The sequence below is a fragment of the Lotus japonicus genome, chromosome 1 (genome assembly GCF_012489685.1).
Source record: "Lotus japonicus ecotype B-129 chromosome 1, LjGifu_v1.2".
Lineage (NCBI taxonomy): Eukaryota > Viridiplantae > Streptophyta > Magnoliopsida > Fabales > Fabaceae > Lotus > Lotus japonicus.
Genome location: NC_080041.1, coordinates 6,296,583 through 6,320,149, shown reverse-complemented (window position 1 = coordinate 6,320,149; position 23,567 = coordinate 6,296,583). Strand labels below are relative to the sequence as shown.

General features: G+C 39.1%; 5 protein-coding genes across 5 annotated transcripts; 4 read left to right on the top strand and 1 right to left on the bottom strand.

The window, feature by feature from the left end:
- Positions 1 to 4,977: 4,977 nt before the first annotated feature.
- Positions 4,978 to 5,443, top strand: LOC130711221 (protein MAIN-LIKE 2-like). Its single transcript, XM_057560778.1, has 2 exons — positions 4,978 to 5,370; positions 5,423 to 5,443. Exons 1-2 carry the CDS (start codon positions 4,978 to 4,980, stop codon positions 5,441 to 5,443), a joined length of 414 nt encoding a protein of 137 aa, XP_057416761.1.
- Positions 5,444 to 5,448: 5 nt separating this feature from the next.
- LOC130711140 (uncharacterized) lies at positions 5,449 to 10,326 on the top strand. The gene is made up of 7 exons (XM_057560669.1): positions 5,449 to 5,541; positions 5,624 to 6,381; positions 6,475 to 6,739; positions 7,681 to 7,826; positions 7,916 to 9,093; positions 9,286 to 10,273; positions 10,318 to 10,326. Exons 1-7 carry the CDS (start codon positions 5,463 to 5,465, stop codon positions 10,324 to 10,326), a joined length of 3,423 nt encoding a protein of 1,140 aa, XP_057416652.1. The 5' UTR covers positions 5,449 to 5,462.
- A 15-nt stretch (positions 10,327 to 10,341) lies between these two features.
- LOC130733264 (uncharacterized) lies at positions 10,342 to 10,854 on the top strand. The gene is made up of 2 exons (XM_057585394.1): positions 10,342 to 10,501; positions 10,613 to 10,854. The coding sequence occupies exons 1-2, from the start codon at positions 10,352 to 10,354 to the stop codon at positions 10,799 to 10,801; spliced, it is 339 nt and encodes a 112-aa protein (XP_057441377.1). The 5' UTR covers positions 10,342 to 10,351; the 3' UTR covers positions 10,802 to 10,854.
- Positions 10,855 to 11,142: 288 nt separating this feature from the next.
- Positions 11,143 to 12,533, top strand: LOC130733263 (uncharacterized). The gene is made up of 4 exons (XM_057585393.1): positions 11,143 to 11,742; positions 11,818 to 11,919; positions 12,000 to 12,065; positions 12,156 to 12,533. Exons 1-4 carry the CDS (start codon positions 11,380 to 11,382, stop codon positions 12,213 to 12,215), a joined length of 591 nt encoding a protein of 196 aa, XP_057441376.1. The 5' UTR covers positions 11,143 to 11,379; the 3' UTR covers positions 12,216 to 12,533.
- Positions 12,534 to 19,568: 7,035 nt separating this feature from the next.
- On the bottom strand, positions 19,569 to 22,805 carry LOC130733265 (uncharacterized). The gene is made up of 3 exons (XM_057585395.1): positions 22,591 to 22,805; positions 20,022 to 20,213; positions 19,569 to 19,933 (listed from the first exon to the last, which is right to left on the bottom strand). Exons 2-3 carry the CDS (start codon positions 20,199 to 20,201, stop codon positions 19,838 to 19,840), a joined length of 276 nt encoding a protein of 91 aa, XP_057441378.1. The 5' UTR covers positions 20,202 to 20,213; positions 22,591 to 22,805; the 3' UTR covers positions 19,569 to 19,837.
- Between the last annotated feature and the right edge of the window lie 762 nt (positions 22,806 to 23,567).

Below are 23,567 nucleotides of genomic sequence, written 5' to 3'. Positions count from 1 at the left end.
AGGATATATACCTCCGGAAGTGGCAAATGAAGATTGTTTTGATGGAATTTCAGAAAAAAAAAACTTATGTTTATAGCTTTGGGATGGTCCTGCTATTTCCCTCTTGTGGCATACAAAATGTTTGAGAGGTATTGGTTTAAGACCAGATGAGGGGATGACAGTAAATGACAAAAAGATATTATAGAAATTGACAATCATAGTTCTATGGTACGCCCAAAAGTCTTCAAATGATACACCTACCACGGAAGTGGTTGGAAGACAGTGTGGATTCCCTAACTAAGCCACCAAATGAGCTCTTTTCCTACTAAGTCTGGAATTTTTTCTGTATGTCATACCAATGTGATGACTGTGATAAAATAGTTTAATCATATATGAGAATTAAATGTGAATACCACATTGTAAATTAAATTTTCCATTGTATCTTTGACATGACAATGACATATACTCTAGTTTATTGTTAGCATCTAATTTTTATCTCTTGGTACTAATTCTTTATTTTGTGTATTGGGTTGAAGTACCCCTTGTACTTCTATTTCAATATATTACATGGCTTATAAAAAAAATTATTTTTACAAAATTAGTAATTCAAAAATAAAAATAATCAAAAGATGGTTTTAAAAGATAATTAAAAGATGAATCCAGGAAAGTCAACAAAAAATCTGGAGGTTAGCTTCCAAGCATTTCCTAGCAAACTCTTGGTAGCACATTGTAGCAAGCTGCTAGCAAACGGGGTTTAGATGCCAAAAATCTGCGAGCGAAATGCGGCAAAATGAACGAAAATGCATGGACCGACCCCATTGTCTCCACCCCGTAGGAACTCGAGATTACCCAAGGACGCCTTCCGTTTTTCTACCAAGGGTTTGTTAGCATGAATTGAGTCGTTGATACAGATATTTAGCAACTACACTGTAGCAAATTATAAACATTTCCTACCTATTTTAGTACTAAATTGCTTGTATTAGAGTTCTCTTTGTATAAATAACTAATATTACTCAAATTTAATAATTAGCATTGAATTAATATAAATAACTTGGGTTGGAATCTATTCTTTTGATTTAAGTTCTCAGTATTGGGGTTTATTAATATGGTTTCGGTTAGAGGGGTTGATTTACCATATATACGGTTGTAAACATTGATACTCACTTTGGGGACTATTGTCCCCAAGATGTTATTCTGTTATTTAATCATATTTTATACATAAAAAATTACAATTTATTTCTTTAATAATATGAGAAAAATCATTAAGTAAATTTGAAATATTTTAAATCAAGGAATAAGTTTTTAATATAAGTTATAATAACATTATTTATTTATAAAAAATGAAATCATTTTAACTTTAAAAATAAGAATAAGTTATAATTTAAATATCTTAAAATATTTATTTAGTAAATTTAAATCTATTCACCTTTTGTTATAATTATTTTTCTCTACTATGCTTCCTCAAGTTATTTTTACTACTATATAATAGATCAAAAAGCAGATTTAAAGAATATTTTTCAAATAATACACACATTTGATATAGTTAATAATAAATACCTTATAGAGGCATTTTTTAAATTCTTAAACTATTTTTCTGAATTATTTATTAATAAATAGTATTTTAATTTCATTATTAATTAATTTAAGTTATTACTAATATTTACATATAAATATATTTCTTAGTTTTTTTATTATTAATTTTTTTTTTCATAAATTTATGATTACTAATTAATATTCTCACCATTCTTAATTAATAATTAATAATTTTTTAAGAAATTGAAAAGTTGATTATTAATAGTTAAAAAATTAATAACATAAAATAGTTTTCAATAATACTTAATATATCTGTTATAAGTAAAAAATAGTAATAACTAGATATTATACCCGTGTGTTGCACGGGTTTATTTACAATATTTTTTAATATTATATGAAAATTTCTATAGAGTAATTATATAAATAATAAATATTAAAATATTTCTACAATATAAATATAATAGAAAAAATTATTGTGTTTAGACATCTAAATAGAGAGTATTAAAGTTTTTTTATGCATTAAATTGCTTGTATTAAAGTTCTCTTTATGTAAATAAATAATAAAAATTAATAAATGTTTGAGTTAATGATTAAATTAGTTGTATGCTTCTTCTCAAAATTTAGTGAGATGGATACTTAAAGGACTCTAATATCTCCTTTTGCTTCTAGCAAATGAAGTCAAGCATGCCTTTGAGTCTTTGACTCAATTGGAACCTAGTTTATTTGGGGCCATGGATAATGCAAACGAAGCATCGTCATCCTTAAGTTTTGTATCATCTCACTTGTCAAATTGTGCCAGCAATCACAACATATCTTCCTCTATCAGCAATGATGGGGAAAATATTGAAGTTTTAAGTCTGAATAAGCTCAGTGTAAGCCTTGAGAAGTTATTAACTGATTCTGAGTATGATTATAGTGATACTGAGATCGTTGTTGAGGACATCCCCGTGGGTGTTCATCGCTGTGTATTGGCCTCACGCAGTCAGTTTTTTCATGAGCTTTTTAAGAGAGGAAATGATGGATCAGTGAAGGAAGGAAAGCCAAGGTATCTCATGTCAGATTTGGTGCCTCATGGCACTGTTGGATATGAAGTTTTCATCGTTTTTTTGCATTATTTGTATACTGGAAAGCTAACAAATGGTTCTGATGTTAAGACTCACAATTTTCAATTTTGCCTATACAAATGGTTCTGGTCCATTCATTGATGTTTATTTTTACAGAGGAAGTGAGTATATACAAAAGAATTATCTGAGCATCTATATTTTGGGTTCTAAATTAACTTTTCCCTTTTGTAAAAATCTTAATCTGAGCTTTAATTCTCTGCATATTATGATTTCTATCTCAAAATATCCAATGTAATGCTCTGAAATTTAAGTTATTAAATTTCCATTTGGTTACTCAAGAAACCAGTCTGGCCAATGCTTTCTGGTTGTTTCTAAGCTTGGATGTTACTTGTTCTGTTGTGTTTGAGCTGGAGTTCATTATGATATGCACTCTATGCCCAAGATAGTAATTTGGGCAAGTTTGTTGTGCAATGCTTTAAGTTGGGCTCTCCTCTTATCCTGCAATAAGTTGTGCTTTAATTATTTATTTTTGGGGTGACCAAGCTTTGCTTAGGAACATCAAAACATGTGTTTTAGGGTATATACCTTTTATTTAGTGTTGTAGAACGCTGAAGATAAGATGTTGGAGTGTTGGGAAGTCTGGCGTAGGGGCACAGGTTAACAAGGATTACAAATTTGATTAGAATCTAATGGGTATTGCAGGAAAAAAATGGTGATCTATATTGATACTTTCCTGAGTTGATGTTGATACTTCACCTCTTATTTTATTCTAGGCTTATTTAAGTTTTTCGTCCCTAACCTTGGCCATAAATATGGTTTTCGTCCCTCGCCGGAGCAAGACGTGGTATTAGTCCCTATCTTTTGCCAAAATGTTTGGTTTTAGTCCCTCCGGCCGTTTGAGTAACGTCGTAGCTACGCCAGCTCATGTGGCACCCCATGTGGCATTACCACATCATTTAATGAGCTGAGGTGGAATTTTTATTTCTTTTTCATTTAAAAAAATAAAAAATAAAAACACTAATTAACCTAACCCAGATCTGCAAAGAAAAACTCAGGATTCATCATGGGAATTAGATTTCCCACCCCTGGGTTTAGAATTGCCACCCCATTTAAAAGTGGGGAAAAACCAATATTGCCCCTCCGTGTTTTAGTCCGAATGTATAACATTCGGACTCCTCCGAATTTTCAAATGTCGGACTCAGTTAATAATAGAACAAAACTATCAATTCAGATTCACATTTGTAACGGGACAGCACATCAACTCTCGGACTGGTTCAGGAGAAGCGACCCAGAGGCACCCAAATCGACCCACACATCACGACCAAAAGCAACCAAGAATCATCTGTGATTCAAAACCGACCACACTGAGGTAATTTGTTGGAATCCACGACCAAGAATCATGTGTATTTTGAATCATGTGTATTTTGATGAGTTAGTGTTGTGATTTCAAATTTAGGGTTTCAAATTTAGGTATTTCAGATTAGGTTAGGTTTCGAATCCCTTTTTATGAGTTGATTTGGTGAAATTTCATTCCTATTGTGATTTCTGGGGTATATGGGGTTCTGAGGTGCGAATTTGGGGATATTCGTACTCCGAATCTTGAAGATTCGGACTGGTTCAGGACTTCAAGATTCGGACTGGTCCAGGACTTCAAGATTCGGACTTGAGAGATTCAGTACTGTCTCTCCTATTGCTTCTGTTATTGTTTTTCATGATAAGATGAATGGGGTGAAGATAATTTCCATGCTTTTGGCTATCTTAGGGTAGTGGTTAAGGACATAACCAACTTGAGATTTCACATTTGAATTTCATAACATTATTTGAATTGTATTGAAATTTCATAACATTAGTTTACTGTGTATACTTGTGGATTGCTTCAACTAGTTAGTTACTCATTACATAGCTATTAATCTGTTTTCCTTATTTTTTCTGATAGATTATGGCGAGGACAAAGCAAACTAAGAGGGTATCGTCTGAAGAGTTGGCCGATCGTCGTGCCTATCTCCACGCTTCTCATAGGCGAGGTGATCATGATACAGATGTGTCGACTTCTCGGAAGCGGGCTAGGAAGGGGGCTCCGAAGGCAACCACTGAGGTTCCTGCCCCTGCTACTGAGGTTCCTGCTACTCAGGTTCCTGATACTAAGGTTCCTGCCCATGCTACTGAGGTTCCTGCTACTCAGGTTCCTGCTACTGAGGTTCCTGCTCTCTCGACGCCTGAGGTTACTGCTACTGAGGTTTCTCCTCAGTCGACGCCTGAGGTTACCGCCCACGATACTGTTGAGCCTTCCACCTCTTCACTTGATATTGATGCAGTTGAGGAGTCGGAGTCGGAGTCGGGGTCGGAGTCGGGGTCTGAGTCTGAGATTGAGGGTGAGGATGTAGAGGTAGAGGATCCGAATATGCCGCCGCTCCAGAGAGATCCACCGTTTCCTGGTGGGCCGGTTGAGTTGTCACTTATGCAGCATTACCCGGATCACATAGCGCCGTGGACGTGGCATACCCTACTAGGCACCACTGACCCTCGTTATTCTGAGCGAGGTGATTTGAGGCTTGCCACTGCTGGTACGAAGCTCGGGCTGATGACGTGTGAGGGGGACAATTACAGGGAGGTCCGCTTGATTGTGGAGAGGAGCGGACTGTATCCACTGGTCAGGTGCAGCTATGTAGAGACGGATCCAGGGCTTATATCGGCCCTTGTGGAGAGGTGGCACGAGGAGACTAGTAGTTTCCACATGCCATTTGGGGAGATGACTGTCACCCTTGACGACGTCTCCGCTCTTCTTCACATCCCGGTTGGTGGGAGATTCTACACTCCAGGAGTGGCCTCGAGATATGATGTGGCAGAGACCTGCGCTTTGCTGTTAGGGGGGATGCAGATTTGTACATGGCTGAGTTTGATAAGCTTAGGGGTCCGACTATGAGGTTCAGCTTCTTGCGAGACCTTTACCCGAAAGCTGTTGCAGGTTTGTTTCATTCATTATCTGAACTTTTTCCAACTATTATTTATATTTACTTAATCATAATTGGTATTACATTGTAATGTAGAGGGGCGGTACGAGCATGCAGCCAGGATGTACCTGATGCATCTTGTTGGCGCGACATTGTTCGCCGACAAGAGTGGGGGGCACTCATTCTCCGCCCGTTGGATAGGCATGCTACAGGATCTTGAGCGGGTGTCGGAGTTCGCGTGGGGCGCCATGGCCCTTGCCACGTTGTACGACCAGCTTGGACAGTCTTCTCGCAGCGGGGTCAAACAGATGGGCGGTTACACTTCCCTGTTGATGGCCTGGGTCTTTGAGCACTTTCCAGACAGGCTCGTTCGCCGGTATGCGAACCCGGCTTACACAGAGGACCAGCCCAGAGCTCGTAGGTGGACAGAGTCACGGTCGGGGCATGCTAGGCTTGACGAGAGGCGAGTACTACTTGATGAGTTGACGGCCGACGACGTCACTTGGACTCCATATGAGGCCCACAGGGAATGGCGACAGCGGGATGAGAGGGCTTTGTTCTCAGGCTACATTCGGTGTCCCTATCCCCCTGCTGTGCGACCTCATCTTCCGGAGCGGGTCATGCGACAGTTTGGGTATATACAGACGATCCCGCGCCACCCTAGTGAGATGGATAGATCTCCCGCAGCTGAGGCTGTTGATGCGGCATTCGCAGGTTATGTGCAGTACTCATTCCCTGAGGGCGACCCTGCTATAGAGGAGGGACAGGCTGTGGGCGGTTACATGGATTGGTACGCTAGAGTGTCTCATTGTTTCATCATACCGGATGAGAGGAGGATTGATCTCAGTGCCGTGGTAAATTTTAAATTTTATTTCTATTTTCTTTATGCACTTGTGGTTTTCTGTATGTGATTTACTAACAGCGTTTTTTTTATTATTTACTTTCAGGCTGCTTTGCGTAGGGCTTTAGAAGTCCTTGAGTTGTCACTTGAGGTGGATGATGCTTTGCTGCCAGGCACACAGGCCCGCGCTTTAACGGAGAGAGCACTTCGCATCCTCCAGGACTTGGCTGGGACACAGGGCATTGCTTACGCTGCTGGGAGAGGAGGTCTGGGAGCAGGTGGCCGAGTAGGTGGCCGAGCCGGCGGCCGAGCAGGTGGCCGAGCAGGTGGCCGGGAGGGCGGCAGGGCAGGAGCCAGGGGAGGTCGTAGGGGTAGGGGAGGTCGTCGGGGTAGGGGACAGTAGGGGACATTAGTTGTATGAGCATTTTGTTGACATTACTATTATGATATTAGGGGACTATGTATTTTGCACTACTATTTCGGATTAGTATGAGTTTTATCTTCACTTTAACGTATATTTTTTTTTTATTTTTCACTTTTACCCTAAACCCTAATAATTTGTGAGCTTTATCTTCACTTTAACATTTTTTTTTTCTTTTTCACTTTTATAATCAACCCTAATAATTTTAAAAATCAATAACTTTTATAACCAACCCTAATAATCGACCCTTGTAATGGAAACCAAAACCTGGCACTCAACAACACAAACCCTTGTAATGAAGTTTAATCTTCAAGATATAATCCGAAACTTCAACCTTCGGATCAGTATGAAACTTCAACTTCCGGATTAGTATGAAACTTCAACTTCCGGACACCTCTGACAGATTCTACCACCTTTTTCAGCACCATTACTCCATAGCTTCACCTACCTCACCACCATTATGGCCTGCATAAACTCCTCAACCACCAAACCACCCCCCATTACATTTCACTTCTGATCACCCTCACTCCCTCACTTCCTCTTTTCTTACTACCCCTCAACCCCCCACCACCATCATTGCACCACCAACAACAACCTTCATGCACCACCAACAACAACCTTCATCAACCAGCACCACCTTGGTATGTATCATTGCATCCATTATAATTTGCCAATAATATACGTTTGTTTATATTTTCTACCATTTAAATTTCTCTTCATTTTTTGCCACCACCATCACTTCAACTTTTCTGCCCCGACATAAATCCGAATGTTCAAGTCTCGGATTAGTACGAAAGTTATAGTCTCGGATTAGTAAGAGAGTTATAGTCTCGGATTAGTACGAATGTTCATTATACGGACTGTTAACCAGTGGCAGATTGGTTTATGCAGGCAGTATGACGAGCACATTTTTCTATGATGATGAAATGCTGCTTCTAAAACAAGATAATGATGTCAGTGAAGGAATGTTGCTTCAACAACAAGATAATGTTCAGCCTATAAGTGTGGATACCACTCATTTATGGTCGACCGATCAGGTATTCATTGCGTATACCATAATGACATTATTGTTTAGTGATGCTTGAATTGATTACTAATTTTAAAATGATATGTTACCACTGTACAGATATTTGAAACTGTTGATGACCTTAAACAATGGGCTAAGAATGTTGGGAAGGACAATGGATATGCGATTGTGACTGGAAGGTCTGATTATTCCAGAAAAGGTGGAAATATGTATATTGTTCTGCGGTGCTCGAAGCATGGTGTGTACATCCCGTACAAGGACCCTAAGTCCTTCAAGTACAACTCCACCGGATCACAAAAATGTGATTGTCCTTTTAAACTTAAAGGACGACCTACGGAGGGTGATAAAAATTGGTGGCTGAAAGTGTTGGAAGGGGTACACAACCATGAACCAGCTGGATCTTTGGTTGGCCATTCCTATGCTGGTCGACTAACAGAAGAAGAGAAGGTTCAAGTCGACAGCATGAATAACAATTGGGTCCCACCGAGACACATGTTGGCCACTTTGAAGGAAAATAATCCGGGTAACTTGTCTACCATCACTCAAGTGTATAATCGCATCAAAAAAGTTAAAGAATTAGACCGCGGGCCACTTACAGAGATGCAATATTTGCTGAAGAAGTTGGCAGAAGCCAACTATGTTCACTTTGAAAGACATGAAGAAGATTCGGGTGTCATTATGGAACTTTTCTGGGCTCATCCTAATGCTATTAAACTCTTCAACACATTCCCTCACGTGGTAATCATGGATTGCACATACAAGACAAACAAATTTCAAATTCCATTGCTTGAAATGGTTGGCCTCACTTCTACTGGTCTGACTTACTCCATTGCATTTTGCTACATGACTCGTGAGCGCACACCTGACTATGTTTGGGCCTTGGAGTGCATGAAATCTCTACTTGCTGACCCTGCCCGATTACCTGGAGTGATTGTGACTGATAGGGAATTGGCTTTACTCAGTGCTGTTCGGAATATTTTTCCTGAGGCTACCCATTTACTATGCCTATTCCACATAAACAAGAATGTTGAGGCAAAGTGCAAATTGTGGGTTGACACAACGGATTTTAAAGCCTTAGTGATGCAAAAGTGGAATGAAGTGGTATATGCGGAAACAACTACACAATTTGAGGAGGAATGGAGCGACATGTGTGATATGTGTAAGGATCATCCAAGGTTCACATCGTACATTTATGACACTTGGTTGGTTCACAAGGAGAAATTTGTGAAGGCATGGACAAACAGAGTGAAGCATTTTGGAACGACAACAAGTAACAGGTACTACGCACATGCAATCTTGATAGACTTGCTTCATTTGATAGAATTGATTCATTTAATAGGCTTGTTTCATTTTTTGTATGCATTTGATAGACTTGTTTCATTTGATAGAATTGATTCATTTGATAGGCTTGTTTCATTTTTTGTATGCATTTGATAGGCTTGATAGACTAGCTTCATGTTTGTATGCAGGGCTGAAAGTGCACATGCAAGCTTGAAGAAGATGCTTAGGAATGGCAAGGGTAACCTGTGCGATTCATGGGAAGCAATTGATAGGTTGACCATTGTACACCACAATGCAATACAAGCATCGTTTGAGCGCAGTATTAACATTGTAGAGCACCGTTTCAAGTCTCCAATGTATAAGAATATGAGAGGATTCGTTGCTAAACATGCACTTCACCTAATGTATGATGAACAAAACAGATTTTGGGGTCATGGTGAGAAATGCGGTTGCGTGATGAAAGTCACTCATGGACTACCTTGCGCTTGTGCACTTCAGAGTATTGCCTCAATTCCGTATGCAGCAGTTGATCCATTCTGGAAGATACTTTCTTGGGAACAAGTGCCTGTTGTGGAGAGTCAAACCTCAAACAGTGGATGCATGCCGCTAGAGATTGAGGCTTTGTGGGCTCATTTCAATACCTTGGATGATGCGGGCCAAAGTATGCTGAGAAGGAAGCTTAAAGAGCTTTATTGTCCTCAAATCAGTTCATTGTGTCCTCCTGAAGTGAAGATAAAGCACAATCAATCGTCCAAGGAGAGGAAAACCAAACCTCCCAGAGGTCAATCAATAGGATCCACCCAGCGTGACCTTTCACATTGGGAACATGTTGACAATCAGACCAAAGAACAAGAATCGAAAGCTAGCAAGAGGAAACCTAGGCTCACCAAAACTCCTAAAACAACTCCAACATCGCAAGCTCCTAAGTCAAAGAACAAGATGGCTATGACGGCCACCGGCTCCAAAATCTACTTACCGGAGTTGCCATCTTTTTTATGGCCATATATACATGAAGTGATAGATGTTGTCGGGGATGGTAATTGTGGATACAGAGCCGTCGCTGCATTGCTGGACCTTCAGAACGGTCAGGACGGTTGGCCTCGGGTTAGGGAAGAGCTGATTGTAGAACTCACACTCTATGAGAAACACTATACACGCATGTGGGGTTATGATGTGGTACAAGCCATGCACAATCGTCTCACTCTCCCTCCTGATGGTAGAGCCACTAAAGCCAAATGGATGCATCTACCGGAGATGGGGTACCTTATTGCTAACCGGTTTCGGGTGGTTTTCATCTCCATCTCGTTAAAATCTAGTTACACTTACCTTCCGATGAGAGGAGGCGCCCCACCGTTAGAACATCCTGTCATAGCTATTGGTCATGTGACCAATCACTTTGTACAGGTATATCCTCAATTAAATACATATCTTCTTTTTTATTAATACACTCTCTTGTCACGTTAAACAATTTATATTGAAATATATCTAATTTTACTACTATACTCTTAAATGTAGCTGAAGTTGGTGTCTGGACATCCTATGCCGCCAATTGCTCCCCAATGGGAATACAACGTTGAAGAACCCGAGTCCGAATGGTGTAAACCGTATAAAGAGCGTTTGGATAGATTTATGGCTGAACACACTGTTTGGATTGGTCCTTGTGTTATTACCAACTTTGATTTAACAGACATAACAGAAGATTGATAATATGATTCATGTTTGTAATGTTGTAACCATGTCTGTAACCATATTATTAGCAAGAATATTTTCCTACATGTATTAAGACAATGCTCCAGTATTGTAACGAGGTCTGTTTGTCCCATATTATTGTCACTGCATTTTCACGTTTCTGTCTGTGACAGTATCTGGTTTTAGAGGTACGAATCTTGAAGTTTCATATTAATCCGGGTTTTCAACTCTCGGACGTCTTAAAATGGGGGGTGGTAAATTTAATTATGAATCAGTCCGGAACTTATAGTCCTGGATTGATCCGAAACTTAAAGTCCTGGAGTGATCCGAAACTTATAGTCCTGGATCACCCTTATCAAGCAGCAGAATGCCTACACAACCAACTCTGACCACCATCAATTACAATCTCAACCACCATCACTGCCTACACAACCAACTCTGACCACCATTAATCTTCACCACCAACCCCATTACTCATTCCTCCTACACCATAAATCCCTTTACTTCCTATATTAGTCCCCTATGCACCAAAGGCATCCTACACCATTACATTACTTCCCTTCTTCCCTTGTTGCAGGAAATAACCAGAAGAAATGGAACAAGATCCACCATCAACCTTCATCCGCCCTTGCAAACGCCAAGACAACCTTGCCTCCAACTCTCGTCCTCTCATTCCCGGCCCAGCTGGCGCCGTCCAGGCCGCCATGATTCACCGCAGATCCACCGACGACAAACCAAACATTTCAACCCAACAATTCGTTAGGCAAGTCCTCCAAGACTGCCACGACACCGATCCCGATTTCCAATCCAATGCTTGGCTTTCAGCCCTGCAATTAAACGGATCTGCCACTCCTCTGGGCGCAATCACTCACCATCATGAAAGAGTAGATCACGTCATCGGTGTTATCAAATCCTGCAATCCCAATGGGTTTGGAGATGCAACAGTTACACTCAAGGTATTTCCTTATTCCTCCTTATATTTCAGTGAAATGATTCATGTTTCTCTCATGACATCTGAGATTGAGATTCAGGACCCTACGGGCACTGTTGGCGCTAGTATCCATCACAAGGTCTTCACTGAAAGCGTATTTGCGAAAGACATAACTGTTGGATCTGTTCTGCTTCTCCAAAAGGTTAATCTATAGGCAACTTTAACATTTTAAGCTTCTTTGGACAACTTGGACATCACATCGTTTCTTCACTTTGCTTTCAGGTCGCTGTGTTCTCTCCTAGAAAGTCTAATTGTTATCTGAATATAACCTTGTCCAATGTAGTCAAGGTATGATAATCTTCTTCCACATCTAAAATAAAGCATTTGAATCTTTTCCACATCTACAACAAAGCATTTGAATCTGTTTTCATTATACAGGTATTTTCAAAGGACAGTGCACCTCCACCTGGAAGCTTCACAAACATAACAGAAGATTAATATTAGTTCTTTACTAATCTATATTAAGGACTATTTGTGTAACTTTTGAAATGCTGAACTTAGATTTCGTATTGTTATTTTGCTTTACTTTTCTAATGCTTAACTTGGATTATTGTATTGTAATTTTGTTTAAATTGGATTATGTAACTTTTCAATTTTAAAGTCATGTTATATTTGCTGCAATTGGACTAAAGTCATGTTATTTTAACTGTAATTAAAGAATCCGAAGGTTTAACTCTCGGACTAGTCCAGAACATCAACCTCTGGACTGGTATGGAGGTTTAAGTCCCGGAGGGTATTCCCGGCATTTTTTTAAAAAGACTAGGGTGGCAATTCTAAACCCAGGGGTGGGAAATCTAATTCCCATTCATCATCTCTTCTTCTTCCAGCGCCTGATCTCGTCTCTCCGTCTGGCCCGCACCGCCCACCGTCTCTCTGTTCGCCGTTCTGGATCCACCTCAAAACCCACAACCCACTACCCCTCAGAACCCAAATTTCCCAGATATACGACCTCCACCACCCAAACTCTGAATAATCTTCGTTTTCGTCTTCAACCTTGAAGCGTGAAGCTTCATTCGTGCTCTGGCAGAACTGCGTTTTCGTTCTCTGACAGATCTGGGTGGAGAATATGGGTTTTGTGGGTGGAGAAGAGAAAATGGGTTTGAACATTGATTTCAAGATGGGAGCAGAATCAGGATCCATTCGATTTGAAGAAAGTGAAGCGGCTCAAAAATCTCGTACTTCTGCTGCTCTTTCAGAGAATTGGGGCTTGGTTGTGAAGAATTACATTGCTATGCCAGCTAGATCTAGTGACTGGTGAGGCTGAAAAAGAATATTGTAGAATAAATGAGTTGGGGGTATTTGTGCTAGCAATGGAACCAGAGCACTGCCAACACTTGTGAATTCCACCGTGAATGCAATATAGGTATTTTTGCTAAGGCTGATTGTTCTTTGTGATTAATTGAAATGGAATGTTACCTTCCAGTATCTACCAAATTTCTCTCTCTTTTTGGTTTCAATAGAAAAGAGAAAAACACCTGGGTTCAACTCTGTATGAGTTTTACATGTTGAGTCAACTCATTTCTACAGAAAAATAAGAAGGAGAGAAACCGTAACAGAAGCAGAGAGAGCGTGAAAAAGAAAGAAAGAAAGGGAACGAGGTTCGGGGATGGAGTGTCTGTAAATTTATGGGTTTGGTAGTGTAAAAGAGAAGAAGATGAGGAAGGATGATGGTGTTGATGATGATGAAGAAGAAATCTTTTTTTTTTTTGAAACTGATGAAGAAGAAATCTGGTTGGGTGAGGGTTTTAATTAATTAAAAAGGAGGTTAATCAGAATTAATGTTTTAATTTTTTTAAGTAGTTAATTAGTGTCTTATTTTTTTAAATAAAAAAGAAAAAAAATTCCAACCAGGCTCATTAATTGACGTGGCAACGCCACATGGGCTGGCGGAGCTCCGGCGTTGACCCAAACGGCCGGAGGGACTAAAACCAAACATTTTGGCAAAAGATAGGGACTAATACCACGTCTTGCTCCGGCGAGGGACGAAAACCATATTTATGGCAAACGTTAGGGACAAAAAACTTAAATAAGCCTTTATTCTAAGTACATCAGTTTTTTTTTAACCCATTTAGATTCATGATGTGCTTGATGAAATGGCTCTACTACAGAACCTTAACAGCACAATTAAAATAGGTGTTTGGGTTACTGAGGTTCTGTGAACTTTTTTGATTTAATTAACATCAATGATGCCTAATTGTTGTCGATAGTAGCTATATCATGGCATCGTTGTCGACTTGTCGTGAATTATTGTTTACAACAATGATGAGGTGCAAGGATTTGTGTCGATTGACTTAACAACACGCTCTCTTACAAAAAAAAAAAATAGCAATGTGCCATGATATTTTCAAATTTGTACAAACCATTAACATATTTAAGGGGATGACATTTACTCATTAAACTCCCTCACTCTCACCCCACTAATCACTGCAATTTCAGCTCCCTAATCAACCAAAATCACTTAACCATACACATGATACTGAAGAATCCCAGTGAAGACGACCCAAGTAACTCCCTTCATGTTCCACTCCACAATCTTTGCCAACTCAACACTCGAATGGTATCTCTCCAACACTTCATATCCCAATCCACCTATACTAACATCCACAATCCACCTCAAAGAAGGATAGCTACTTTTGCTGGTGTCAAAAACTCTCATTTCTATACGTGTGAGCGGTACCAGAGAAAGCGGAGTGGCAGTGTGGAAGTGCTCGTGCAAAACCTCAATTCCCAAGAAGGAGTAGCTATTTGGACACATGACACTGTTCGAGGGGCATTAGCCGACATTTGAGGGGAAAGAAAAGAGCAAAGGAGTGAAGGAAAGTGATTGTTGGGATGAATTGTTGAAGGATCCTTTGATGGTTTGGACGAATATAGATTTGACTCCATTGACCACTCTTGACCAGAACACTTGGGTTTCCCATATAATTTAACGTCCTATCAAATTCTCAATGTTCAGCGAATACGAGGATTGCTATTTTTTTGTGATCTACTTAATTGATAATACATGTAATTTATATTGTACACGTGGAAATGAAATTCAACACGTGTTTAGCAATTAGGAAAAGTCAGTTATGGTTACAGTTAGTTTGTTAGGATTAATAGATAGTCAGTTAGGAGTTTTATACATTGACCTTTATTCTCTTTACTCTTGTATATATAACCCATTCAATCAATGAAAGAGTTACTGATTCAGAATCTACAAATTTTCTCTCAATATGGTATCAGATTGATTTTCTTCCGCGTTTTCTCTTCTTTGTTCCGCCATTGATCTCGCGATCAATTGGTCATCTTCGTCGTTCTTCGACCTCACTCTGCTTCGGTCTTCTTCTTCCTCTTTGCATCCATGGAGGATTTTTCCGATCCCTATTACCTGCATCACACCGATGGTCCTGGCTTGGTCCTCGTTTCACAGCCATTGACGGGAACCAACTACAACACATGGAGCCGCTCCATGATTGTTGCTCTCTCCGTGAAGAACAAGGTCTCCTTCATCGATGGATCGCTGCCTTGTCCAGATGCTTCAGATCCACACTATCGAGCATGGAATTGAAACAACAATGTGGTAATTTCTTGGATTTTCAACTCTGTTTCCAAAGAAATTGTAGCAAGCATCATGTATTCTGGCACCGCAACAGAGATATGGCAGGATCTGAGGGAGCGATTTGCTCAGAAGAATGGACCTAGGGTTTTTCAACTTCGCCGTGAATTGATGAATCTTCATCAAGGTTCTGATTCGGTGAGTGTTTACTACACCAAACTCAAGACAATTTGGGATGAATTGCTTACCTACAAGCCTATGGTGAATTGTGTTTGTGGCACCATTCAACCTCTTCTTGCACATTCTGAAACTGAACATGTCATGTCATTCTTGATGGGATTGAATGACTCTTTCTCCCAAGTTCGTGGCTCTCTGTTGCTCATGGATCCTATTCCGCCAATTAACAAGGTTTTCTCTCTTGTCATCCAAGAAGAAAAACAACGTGAAGTGAGTACTGGTTATGGTTCTGTTACCACGTCACAAGCATTTGCTGCACAAGCTGGTTCTCAAGGAGGCTCTCGTTCTTCTGAGTCCACTGAAAGAGCAAAGTATTCCAAGAAGGATCGTCCAATCTGTTCTCATTGTGGAATTCCAAGTCACACTCCAGCAAAGTGCTTCAAGCTTCATGGTTATCCACCAGGAATGAAGCCCAAATCAAAGCAACAAACCACAGCAGTTGCAGGTCAAGCTTCTGGTGCTTTTCAACAAACACCTGGTGTGCAGAATGCTGTAACAACTTTGTCTCCAGATCAGTGCAATCAACTCATTCAACTCCTCACAAATCAACTTACAACAACTTCTCAGGCTTCAGATGATACACCTGAATCATCAGGCTCAAAGTCAGGTATTGTCATGTCTAATTCTATCTCTATGATGCATTCTAGGCTAGAATAGTTGTGGATAGTTGATTCGGGAGCCACACATCATATTTGCTATGATCTTTCCATGTTCTCTCAGTATTCTTGTGTTGATTCTACTACTGTCACTTTGCCAAATAAAATTAACATACCAGTTCAAGGCATTGGAATTGTGCGTTTGTCGCAATCTCTTATCTTACATAATGTTTTCCATGTTCCTTGTTTCCAATATAATCTGTTATCTGCTTCTGCCTTGTTTGAAACATACTCAGATTATAAAATCATCTTGTTGAAACAGTCCCTTGTTATCCAGGACAGCCACAGTTTGAAGATGATTGGGAAGGCTAAACCCAAGCGTGGCTTGTACTATCTAGATTCTAGGACATTGAATGATAAACACATATTGTGTTCTGTTTCTTTTTTACCCTTTGTTCATGCTAGTGCTAATACTAGTTCTGTTGTTTCCACTTTTACACCTTGTAATAAAGTGGCAAAATGCCTATGACATTATAGGTTAGGCAATTTGTCTTTTCAATATCAAGATATGTTGCCTTCTCCTTGTAAGATACCTGTTACAAATTCAAGTGAAATAAAATCATGTCCTATTTGTCCTTTGGCTAAGCAACATAGATTAACTTTTCCTACTAGTCAACATATTTCCTCTAGCATTTTTGATCTTTTGCATATTGATGTGTGGGGACCCTATAACACTGCCACCTATACTAGACACAAATATTTCTTGACCTTGGTAGATGATCATAGTAGATATACATGGGTTGTTCTTATGCAACACAAATCAGAGGCACCACAGATCGTCAAGCAGTTTTTCCAGTTTGTAAGAACACAATTTAATGTCACTATCAAGGCTATTCGTTCTGATAATGCTAAGGAACTGAATTTGTCTGCTTTCTTAAGTGATATGGGGACACATCATCAATTCTCCTGTGTAGAATCCCCACAACAGAATTCTGTTGTGGAAAGAAAGCACCAACACTTGCTCAATGTCACAAGGAGTTTGCTTTTTCAGTCTCGCGTGCCTATTAAGTTCTGGGGGGTGTGCAAGCGGGAGTGCTTGCACACTGCATGTTTCCTTATAAACAGAATTCCTACTGTACTTCTGCAAAAGGATACTCCATACTACAGATTATATCATAAGCATCCTTCATATGACAACTTGAGAGTGTTTGGCTGCTTGTGTTATGTTTCAACATTGCCATCCACTAGAGACAAACTGACTCCAAGAGCAAAGCCTGCTGTGTTCATGGGATATCCACCGGGTTACAAAGGATATCGTGTGTATGATTTGGAAACCAAGACAATGGTGATATCCAGGAATGTTGTGTTTCATGAAACCATCTTTCCGTTTCATCATATACAACCAGATCTTCCTGTTGATCCTTTTCCCGATGTTGTTATCCCCGTTTCATTTCCAAATTTGAATGATGAGTCTCACCCCACTGCAGACATTCCCGCAGTGGATACTTCTCCTGTTACTGCAGTTCCTCCTACGGTTGTCACTTCAGCTGCCACTTCCACAGAGAACACTTCTCTTCTGCGAAGATCCACAAGAATGTCCAAACCACCTGCAAGATTGCAGGACTATAAGTGCAATCAGATCTCTACTACATGTGCATATCCCCTGCACTTTTATGACACATGTTCCAAACTGAGCCCTTCATACCGAGCCTATGTTTCTCAAATCAATGTGGACACTGAACCGGTGTTTTATCATCAAGCTGCTGGGTCATTTTCCTGGCGACAAGCTATGAAAGAGGAATTACAAGCTATGGAGGACAATAAGACCTGGAGCATTGTCACTTTACCTTCTCATAAGCATTCCATTGGTGCAAATGGGTCTATTGGATCAAGTATAAAGCTGATGGCACCGTGGAACGCTATAAAGCCCGCTTGGTTGCTAAAGGTTTTACTCAACAAGTTGGTCTTGACTACATAGACACTTTCTCACCAGTAGCCAAGCTTACCACAGTCCGATTATTGTTGAGTTTAGCAGCTTCCCAAGGCTGGAAGCTGGCTCAATTGGACATTAACAACGCCTTTTTGAATGGTACCTTACTTGAGGAGATTTATATGGACTTACCTCTTGGTTATCATCTTCAGAGGCCTTCCATTAAGGGGGAGCAAGCAGCTACTGGGTCTAAGCTTGTTTGCAAGCTCCATAAGTCCATCTATGGCTTAAAGCAAGCCTCTAGACAATGGTTCACCACTTTTGCTAATGTTCTTCTCAAGCTTGGTTTCACTCAGTCCAAGTCAGATTATTCCCTTTTTATCAAGGGTTCTGGAAGCACCTTTATTGCATTACTGGTATATGTCGATGACATTATCATAGCTAGTGCACATGACTCTCTAATTACAAAGTTGAAACAACAACTTCAGGATAGTTTCAAGCTCAAAGACTTGGGCACATTGCATTATTTCCTCGGACTGGAAATAGCAAGAACTAAAAGGGGAATCTTTCTAAATCAAAGGAAATATACTGTCACTTCTTGAGGATACATGTTTCCTAGGCTCCCAACCTGCACCATTGCCAATGCAGCATCAACTCAAGTTGAATTCCACTGATGGAGAGGTTTTGCAAGATGTTAGTCAATATAGAAGACTTGTGGGCAGGCTCTTGTATTTGACTTTGTCTCGCCCTGATATTACTTTCTGTCTTCATAAGCTCAGCCAGTTTTTGTCTCAGCCAAGGACACCACACTTGGATGTTGTCCACTATCTTCTCCGGTATCTCAAAGGCACCCCAAGCCAAGGTGTATTCTTTTCTTCTAGTTCATCATTGCGCCTCCATGCTTTTTCTGATGCTGATTGGGCTACATGTCCAGATACAAGGCGATCTACAACTGGATATTGTGTTTTTCTCAGTGATTCGCTCATCTCCTGGAAGTCCAAGAAACAGAGCACAGTAAGCAAATCGTCTGCGGAATCAGAATACCGTGCCTTAGCAGCGGTAGCATCTGAAATCACATGGCTCAATTACTTGCTCACTGATTTCCAGATCCCAACTAGCTCCACTGCAGTTTATTGTGACAATTTGGCAGCCATCCATATCGCTTCCAATCCACAGTTTCATGAGAGGACAAAACATATCGAGCTCGACTGCCATTTTGTACGCGAAAAGGTTGAAGCTGGCCTGCTACGACTTGTTCATGTTCGCACACACCAACAACTTGCCGATGTTTTCACGAAAGCACTACCCCTGCCATCCTTCCGCAGTATACTAGACAAGATGGGAATTCAGAATATATATGATCCATCTTGAGGGGGAGTAATACATGTAATTTATATTGTACACGTGGAAATGAAATTCAACACGTGTTTAGCAATTAGGAAAAGTCAGTTATGGTTACAGTTAGTTTGTTAGGATTAATAGATAGTCAGTTAGGAGTTTTATACATTGACCTTTATTCTCTTTACTCTTGTATATATAACCCATTCAATCAATGAAAGAGTTACTGATTCAGAATCTACAAATTTTCTCTCAATAATTGATGGTTGGAAAAAATAATAAGATGGGTTACTCTGAAAAGATTATGGCTGCATTTTGAAAGTTTAACCGAACCTTATATAGAAAAGTCTCATACATCTAAATATCTACCGCCGCACGACTCAGTTGAATTGACACGTATAGTGATCCAGACACAAGAAATTTAATCTTGTACAGTTGTCTGAAGCGGCAGAGAACTTTCAACTTCTTTCACAGCATTGGAGTTCGTTTCTGAACCTGCCTTGGACAAACCAAACATCTGAAATTGATCCAAAACCACACTATATCAGGAATGACAACAAAGAATGGATAAATTAAATTTCTCAAGAAATTTTAGGTACACAAACCTTCTGAATTGTCTTCTTAAAACAGGTTTTGTGTTCATCCATAGAAGCATGAATAAACTCGTCAATGTGATCCTTTACATCCTCCAAGAAAGTGGCGTCTTCACTCTTCTTCTTTCGACATGAAGCGACAGTGGCAACTGATGAAGACTGCTTTTCAGGTTGGCTTGTCTGAGTGCTCATGGTCTCCGATAGCTGAAACAAGTTACACCATTAGCACAACTATCATTAAGCAATTTAGCTTAACATAATTATCACACACATTATACTCTGTTAAACCATTAACCATAACATTAAAACCGCGATAACAAACTCAGATTTAACTTGTTCTAGTGAGGCAGGATCCTAAATACATGAAAAACTAATACTCTAGTGTGAACGCTCTCTAAACAACTTAGAACAAACCCATGCATGTCAAGTCCTGCAGGAAAAGAAAATAGCCAGAAAAACATTAACACTGATGAGCTACACCTTTTAAAAATTACCTATTGAACCAAATACCTAATCAGCTCAAACAGTGCAATAAAGGAGGTCATGACAGCATTAACCTTGGCAAAGCCAACGAAGAAAAAAACTTGGAGCCAATTAGAACACACTAACTCATCCCAGTGTATCAACAGCTCAGGAGTAGATTAGGTTCTTTAAATTTATCTTATCTAATCAATCCTTATGGAACTGAATTGAAGTACTCAAAACAAAAGGATGTCTTAGGATCCAAGTCTAGCTAATACTTCCATTATTCCATGTATTCTACCAAATATAAACTTTGTTTACAAATCCACACGAAAAGTACTGATTTTTTTTGCTTTATTAACACCAAACACACTACTATTGCTAAATACCCCAGAATGAAACCCAAAAATCTAATCCAAATCTAATCACTCACAAAACTTACTTTCCCTGCTAAACCTGCTAAATGAAACATGTATCAAGATGAGTTTAGCTTTAAAACTTGACTAATATAAAATTCCCTATCCCTAAAAAATGGACAATTCATATCTACTCAATCGAGATTTGAGACTATGACTATAAATTCACTTTTATACAGATCCAGAAAAGCTCAAAGCAAGCAACATTAATAATAAAAAAAGGATTAACCTTAATCCATTACTAGCACTACTTATTCCAATGTCCTCTTTTTTCAGTTTCTTCTATTTTTCTCTATCTCAACTTGTTTCTTAACCTTAATCTGCAATAATTCTTATTATTCTTTCAATCAACTATTAGCAAAACAGAGTACACTTGAAACTTATTTCTTCTTCAGTTAATCAGAATCAGAAAGAGCTTCATTAGGATTTTGAACTTATATTATAAGGGTCAAGTTTGAAACATGATTCTACCACTAAACAAACCTTGAAAATAGCAAAATTGAACCTAACTATTATACTCCCCATAAAGCTTTACATTCAAAATATCTGAGCTACAAAAAGGGAGATGGGACAAATTCAAAAGACTGTTTCAAACCAAGACAAAAGTAGTGAATGATCTGCAATTGTATAAGCAAACAAGATAATCATTAACCACACCAGCATTATGAACCAAAAATCCAGTGAAAAACCTAGAAGATTATAACTGAATACAAGCTCGAATTCAAAGCTTGATTGAGCTCAGAAACAATGAAAATTGAGCTTCACCGTAATCGAATAGAAGGTAAAAGTAGAGAATCGAATACTTAAATTGAACGTTCTTAAACCTAACAAGCTTAAATCAGAAGCACGGTAGAGAGATAAGGGCCTACCGCAGAGTAGGATGGAGAGCTATGACATTGCTTCGAAAATCGCGAGTGACGAAAATAGCGTCTGAGTGCCTAGACGGCGGCACGACGGTGGCAGACGTGGGGGAGAGGGTCGACGGAGACACAACAGAGTTAGGCTCCAAATAGCACCTCAACGTTTCATAGAAATAGTGGTGTGATAGCTTGGGAAAAAAGAAAAAGCCTTTCACGACACGATTTTTCTTTTTTCCCAAGCTATCTCACAACACTATTTATGAGGTGCTACTTGGGAGCTATCCCTAACTCTGTAGTGTCTCCGTCGACCCTCTCTCTTACCGTCCGCCACCGCCGTACGGTAAGGGAGAGGGTCTGGGTTTTGCAAGTACTTCTAAATGCCGAGCTTAACTTTTTGGTATATAATTATAAAATGAAGAAAGGATAAACAGTTTTGTTATAGCAGAGTACGGCTTATCTTTGCAAGTACTTCTAAAATGATGAGCTTAACTTTGGGTCACCGTTTTGTTATAGCAGAGTACAACTTAAGACAAGAAAGCCAACAAGTAAATAGTAAGTATATGTTTTGTTTCAAGTTGCCTCATCTACAGAAACACTTGTAATCTTCTCTAACTTGGTTTTTCAATTTTCATCATCATAACATGTTTGGGTGAAATTCTTAGAAGCATTATTTCAGGCTGACAAAATAAGTTGAGGCCAAAGCAAAAAGACAAAGCTATGTGGAGGAAAACGCAACTAGTAACAAAAACATACAGATCACAACCAAAAAGATGTTCAAGTAGAAATCAATGGAGCAAGAAGCACCCGTAACAGATCACAAACAAAAACAGTTTTAAGACAAACCTTTATAGCTGATGGAGATGTAGAAGCAAGTGACACATAACAAACTGAACAAAGGAAGGAAGGAGAGTGGTGGTGATGGAGTGAGCGGCGGAAGGAGTTAGGTCAGTAAGAGAAGAGAGTTAGAGGGAGATGAGAGGCGTTTCAGTGTTGCATCGCTTCATCAGTTCATGTTCATCTGCGGCGCTAGGGTTATTTGGTTTCGTGAACAAGGACTGACTATCAGACTATATAACTATAGTGAAAATGGGCCTGAGCTTTGTAAGTTAACACACATACACAATTGGACATTCAAAAAAAAAATATAAGGTATGTTTGACATGTCATTTTAGCTAGTTTATAGCTTATTTGACTAGCTTAAAAGCTCTTAAAAAATGTTTGGTGAAAGAGCTTATTTCAGTAGCTTATAGCTTATTAAATTTATTCTCATTTTTATTCTTATTATTTTATTAAAATTCCATCATTACCCTTATATATTTATAAAAACACTAAACATATTTTTCCCTCACACTTACGTATGCAGTTCCCGCCACACTACTGCGCACCACAAGCAGCTGCGTGCGTGCTGCTTCATCTTCCAATTATTTATTTTATTGTATTTAATTTGACAAAATTATAAAAAAATCAAATAAGTAAGAATTAATATTATATTTTTAAGATGATAAATAACTTGAGTTAATAAAAATATTTAAAGTTATAATAATTTTATCGTATAGGTATTAATGTGAAAATAATGTAATGTTAAATATAAAAGTAATTATTCAAGTATGTCCTTTTATGTCATTTTACAATTTCAGTTTGTTTAACAGCTAGTTTTACCAAACACTTTCGTTTAAATTACGTAGCTTTTTAGCTATCAGCTTTCAGCTTTCAGCTTTCAGCTATCAGCTTTCAGTTATCAGCTAGCTTATAAGCTTTCAGCTAGCTTATCAGCTAAACATGACAAACATAGCCATAATTTGTTCCTTAGCTAGCTTATA